The sequence below is a fragment of the Balaenoptera physalus genome, assembly GCF_965194825.1.
Source record: "Balaenoptera physalus genome assembly, chromosome: 10".
Taxonomy (NCBI): Eukaryota; Metazoa; Chordata; class Mammalia; order Artiodactyla; family Balaenopteridae; genus Balaenoptera; species Balaenoptera physalus.
The window spans coordinates 40062474-40068473 of record NC_138889.1 but is presented as its reverse complement, the minus strand read 5'-3'; the positions used below and the strand labels follow the sequence as shown (position 1 = coordinate 40068473).

General features: G+C 36.6%; 1 protein-coding gene across 13 annotated transcripts in view; it reads right to left on the bottom strand.

Annotated features, from left to right (window-relative positions):
- Window positions 1-2117: 2117 nt before the first annotated feature.
- Window positions 2118-6000, bottom strand: part of MTMR2 (myotubularin related protein 2) — a 108021-nt gene continuing 104138 nt past the window's right edge. For 12 of the 13 annotated variants that reach the window (XM_082409929.1, XM_082409933.1, XM_082409931.1 and 9 more), the window contains 2 exons: window positions 4247-4423; window positions 2118-3521 (listed from right to left, as the gene is read on the bottom strand). In XM_082409929.1, coding sequence (XP_082266055.1) covers window positions 3360-3521; window positions 4247-4423 — 339 coding nt within the window. In that variant the 3' untranslated portion in view covers window positions 2118-3359. Of the gene's footprint in view, window positions 3522-4246; window positions 4424-6000 lie in introns of those variants that run through there. The other variant, XR_014250102.1, reaches the window with a different exon arrangement.

Genomic DNA, 6000 nt, shown 5'->3' with positions numbered 1-6000 from the left:
AACTGCACAGAATCTGTAGATAGCTTTGGGTAGTAAGGACATCTAGGAAAGTCCTCCATTGGATTCTTCCAATCCATGAACACAGGATGTCTTTCCATTTGTGTCTTCTTTGATTTCTTTCAGCAGTCTTGTAGTTTTCATTGTACAGATCTTTCACTTCCTTGGTTAAACCTTTCCTCAGTAGTATATTGTTTTTATGCTATTTTGAGTGGGATAGTTTTATCAATATTTTGTTTTCAGATGCTTCATCATTAGTGTAAAGGAATGCAACTGACTTATGTATGATGATTTTGTATCCTGCAACTTTACTGAAATTGTTTAGTCCCAACAGTGTTTTGGTTGACTCTGGGATTATCTATATATAAAACCAAATCATCACAAATAGAGACATTTTACTTCTTCCTTTCTGATTTGGATGCCTTTTCTCTTGCCTAGTTGCTCTAGCTAGGAATTCCAATACTATAATGAATATGAGTGGTGAGAGTGGGCATCATTGTCTTGTTCCTGATCTTAGAGGAAAAACTTTCAATTGTTCTCCATTAACAGCTGTGGGTTTATGGTACACAGCCTTTATTATATTGAGGTATATTCTTTTTTTACCCCATCTGTTAAAGGTTTTTATTATGAAAGGATATTGTATTTTGTCAGATCCTTTTTCTGCATTTATTGAAATGATCATGTAATTTTTCTTTCATTTTATTGATGTGATATATTATTACATTTATTGATTTGCATATGTTAAATCATCCTTGCATACAAGGGATCAATCCCACTTTGGTCATGGTGTATGATCCTATTTGTGTGTCCTTGAATTTGGTTTGCTAATATTTGGTTGAGAGTTTTTGCATCTATATTCAGCAGGGATATTGGTCTGTAGTTTTCTTGTATCCTCATTTGGTTCTGGTATCAATGTAATGCTGGCCTTGTAGATGACTTTGGAAGAGTTCCCTCCTCCTTAATACTTTGGAAGTGTTTGGAGGAAGATTGTGTTCATTCTTCTTTATATGTTTGGTACAATTCACCACTGAAGTCATCTGGTACTGTAGTTTTCTGTGTTGGGATTTTTTTGATTACTGTTTCAGTTCCTTTACTCATTACTGGTCTGTCATGGAGATCTCTCCTCAGAAATCTGGGGTGTTGCTGAAAAGCAATGGGACCCTCCAACTGCAGCCCACAAGCTGAGTAGACTTACACTTACCCTTTTCACTTCCCACCTCCTCTGCTGGACAGGTTGCTGCTGCCGCCACAGCCAGTGTCACCACATCTCCCTTGGCTCCCTAGCCTCCTTTGAGGTTTCATTCACCCAATTTCAGATACACGGATGAATCTCTCTCAGGTGTCCTGGTATGCTGTGCAGAGGCATTTGTGTCCAGTTATGGATGTCTGATTCGTTAGAAGTCAAAGGGAGAGAAAAGGAAGCACTGGTGCCACCATGATGCTGATGTCTTCACTAAAGGATCATCTTAAAGGCACTCCACTTTGGAGACTCCTGCAAAAGGTAAAAGGAAACCCCTGGAAAGTTTTGAAAGGAGAAGTGACAGATTTGCACTTAGATTGCTCTGAATGGAATTTAGATTCTGAATGGAATTAGATTGCTTTGAATGGAATTTAAAGTGAATATGAGGGTATTAAGACTAGAAGTTTTAAATTCTTGAACCGGTTAAATCATCTACATTCTTTTATGTGGCATCAGACCAAGATGATAAAGGCTTAAGGGAGGGAAATGGTAGAATGCACAGAGAGAATGGATTTATAAAATATTTGGAATAGAAAACTTAGCTTTAATACTGACAGACTGGTCACTTAAATACTGTTATAAATTTTCTTGTAACAAATTTCAATGATCGAATCATTTTGGTACCAATTTTGCTAATATTGGATGTACTAATAACGGAAATTATACTTACTCATTGCAAAACGAAGAGCAGGGCAAAAGGTTCAGACTAGTGAGTTAAGTGAAAAAACACTGATTTTTAGTATTTGATTTATCTGATCAAACTGAACATTTCTCTTAGAGCAGCTGCTATGAAACACCCCTTTCCTCAAAAAATTCCAAATAACATTTCTGCAAAAGAAACTTCAGGCAAACAACTTAGAACAAGGACAAAGTTTAAAAGTCAGTTGAAATTTTCTTTTAATTAAAGACCCAAGGGACAAGAAGCTCCTTTGTGTTACAGTACATAACATATGGCTCTTATACAGAGTAAAATAGACACCAGGGAGTCAAGTGTTTATACCAGCGCTGAATTCTTACTGTAGCAGCCAAAAAGTGAAGCAGGATTTCCTTTACTGGCATTGAGACTGTAATACATTTTTACATGCAATAAATTCTTTGGTAGACTTAATCATTCAGTGGAATTACAGAATTTGCAAAGGAAAGTAATCGTAAAATATTTCATGTAAAATTTGAGCACAGTACTTCTCACCATATGCTATTTATACAGACTTCAGAAAAAAGTCAATCCTACTAAACTTTTAAATACTGCCTCAAAATTTGCCAGTTAACTTCTCTGTGTTCAAAAAAAATGTAACTAAAATAAAGTAGGGCAGATAATGAGTTTTTTAAATATGTTTCATGATGTTTCTAGTAATTGTGCAAATGGAAACTAATCTGAAGGATGTGGAATTCTTTGAAATCCTGGACGGCTACCACTTTCTCCTCTCCATCCTCCTCCCAAGCACATCTGTAAGGCATCATTTTGGAACAGCTATCTAATACATCTTAAATTAAGTACATAAATAATGACAGCAATAATTTTCAACTATTACTACACCATAATATCCTCAAGACTTTGCCTTATTACATGAAGAACACGAGTTTTGAATGGTGAAAGTAAATCACTTACTACAAAAAGGAAAAACCCAGGATGGGGAAAGGAGCATCAGATGATCTTGATTTTGACACTGAGGCCCAGCTGTATAATGCCATGAAATGTCAGTACTGGTTTGGCTTGAAAACTGGTGCTCCTCCTCCTGTGCAACGAGTGCTCTTCCATCAGGAAGTGTATTTCTGAAGTAGTTTGTGGTTTGATTTTACCATACACCAAAATTTCTGAGACAGCATTTTCCTTTTAAAATCAGAAACCTGTTCCCACTGTGGATCCAGGACTGAAGCATTGTAATATTCTTTGGGTGACTTATAAGATTAGTGTCATAATCATGTAATTACATGTGGGGTTATTTCACTTAAACCACCTGCACTGCTACAGTTCTAAACTCATCCTAGAGAGATTTAAAATAAATAAAGTGACTTAAGTTCTCTCACAGATGGGTTCTGTATTCAGAAACTTTCTCCTCATGAAGCTGCCGTTGTAATCAGAGTTCATGGCGATGACCGATGGCCCCATCCAGTAGTCCTCTCACACAACAGTCTGTACAGGAGTGACACACTGTGCAGGAGAACCGGCTCTCTCCGAGGATGAGGTTGATCGGTTGGAAATTTCTCTCTGTAGTTCCTCTACTTTCTTCTGAAGCTCTGCTCGTTTAGCAAGAAGTTCTTTATATCTGTTGTGAATGGGCTCCTACAAGAGCAGCACACCCTAAAATTATTTAACTGGGCAATCCTAAACAAACCCAAAGTCAAGTCATTCCAGTATAGAGCTCCTTCCCTAAATGCTGCAATGTGTGTGTTTTCAGCTATGGGGACCACACCCACCTTTCCAGAACATCAGTGAAAATTAACTTCAGGGACTCCTCTGACACCACTGCTCTTTTCACTGGCTTCCCTAGTGCCCCCAAGTGTTTCCACAGAGTACCCTGAAACTGGTACTTAGCCAAATACAATAAATAATTAAGTAACAGTGTAATCTAAAAGCCAATACTCAAAGATTTCCTGTCATTTAGTTGCAGACCTTTTAGTCTTTTAAACAGTTTTAAGCAGTAAATATTCCATAACATTTTAAAAAATCAACCAGAATTTTGTTAGGCTTTTAACTTTCCTAAAGCTATTTTCTCCAGCCTATTAAGACAAGACCTCTAGTCCAGCACCCTCATTTTATAGAAGAGGGGAAAAAAGACAAAACAGAAGTGACTTGTCCAAGGCCAAACAAGCGAGTCATGATAAGAACCAAGTGTACTGATTATCCCTATGTAGTGCTTTTTCTACTACACAATTAAAACTGTTAACAGGAAAAAGTGAAAGCTTTAAATATGCACAGATAATTTTTCTAGATGCTTTAAAGGGGACGAATGTAATTCATACAACTGCATGGATAAAAACTCTCATTGTATATTGCAGGGCATATACCTGTGGCTTCATCCGTGGATTCCACCTTACGTAGTATCCCACCCAGAGCTCTAGGTGGCGCATGCTGGCTACTGGATAAAGGACATGATTGGAATAGCTCCCATAGAGAGGATTAGTGAAGTCCTCCAGCTGACTATTTATGTAAGACCACAATGACACAGTCCTTTTGGGAAGATTCTATAAGAAGGAAAAAGAGTCTCCATTACATAAGCTAATTATACTTTAGATGGAATTTGTAAAGAGGTATACTGTGCTCATTTAAATTGTTTCATAGGGAGAGAGAACTCACGACACTGTGGTGACAGCCCCACTTAGATTAAAATTAGAGGGTATTGGAAAACTGTGCAGTTCCGCAAAAAGTTAAACAGAGTTACCATACCAGCAATTCCACTCTTAGGTATATACCCAAGAGAAGTGAAAACACATGCACACACAACCCAGTACACAAATGTTCAAAGAAGCATCAGTCATAGTAGCCAAAAAGTAGAAACAACCCAAAAGACCATCAACTGATAAATAGATAAAATGCAGTATATCAATACAATTGATTATTCAGTCATAAAAAGGAATGAAGTACTGATACACACTACAAATTGAACCTTGAAAACATTATGTTAAGTGAAAGAAGCCAAACACAAAGGCCACACCCTGACTGATTTCATTTATATGAAATGCCCAGAAGAGGCAAATCAAGAGACAGATTAGTGTTTGCCAGGGTCTGAGAGGAGAGAAGAATGGGGAGCAACTACTAATAGGTATGGGGTTTCTTTTCAGTGTTCTGAAATTAATCGTGGTGATGGCTATACAACTCTAGAGATGCTAAAACCCACTAAATTATACACTTTAAAAGAGTGAAATTTTATGGAATGCAAATTATAGCTCAGTTTTAAAAACATTTCTGTTTTTAAAGATACAGTGAATCCTATTTGAGGCTCTCAAAAAATGAAAGTATCTTTGGAAGTTATCTATTAATTACCTAACATGCAAGAAATTCTCTTTTTTTGTACCAATAATTGTTTCTTTTATTGCTGCGTAGTAGTACATCATATAGAAATACCACAGGTGAAGGGCATTTAGGTTGTTTTCAGTTTTCAGCCACTGTAAATAAATGTTCACTGGTACGAACATTTGTGGGAAGAAAATCAGAATTTTGTGGGAACAAAAGTTTCTATTTCTCTAGGATAAATACCCAGTAGTGTGATTACCAGGTCATATGGTAAGTAAATGCATAGCTTTATATACAAATGTCAACTGTTTATGAGACATTCAATAAATTCTTGGTTGCCTACTATGCACGGAAATATTTACTGCATGCTACATACTGAAGATGTAACGGTGAATTAAAAAATTTAATATCAGTCGTCAAGGAATTTCTAGTCTAGGAAGCACTTACTACATGGCAGTTATTATAGTGTTTTGTATGGTTTATTTTATGTAATCCTCACAACTGTAAGCAGTATTAAGTACTTAAGTAAATAAGTACTATTATCCCTACTTTACAGAAGCCTAAATTAACTTGCCCAACTTCACACAGTAAGTCAAAGATCCAAGATTTGAACCCAGGCAGCCTGGCCCCAGAGCAAGCATTCTTTGCCACTAGGCTTTATAGAAAAGCATGAAGAAACTATTTTATAGCCACATTTTTTAGAATGAAAATTGAAGCAGAGGGAGACACTAATCAAGATAATTTAGAATTTCATACATAGGATAGATGTATTTTGAGGAAGACAACTTGAAATGTAATCCTTACAAGG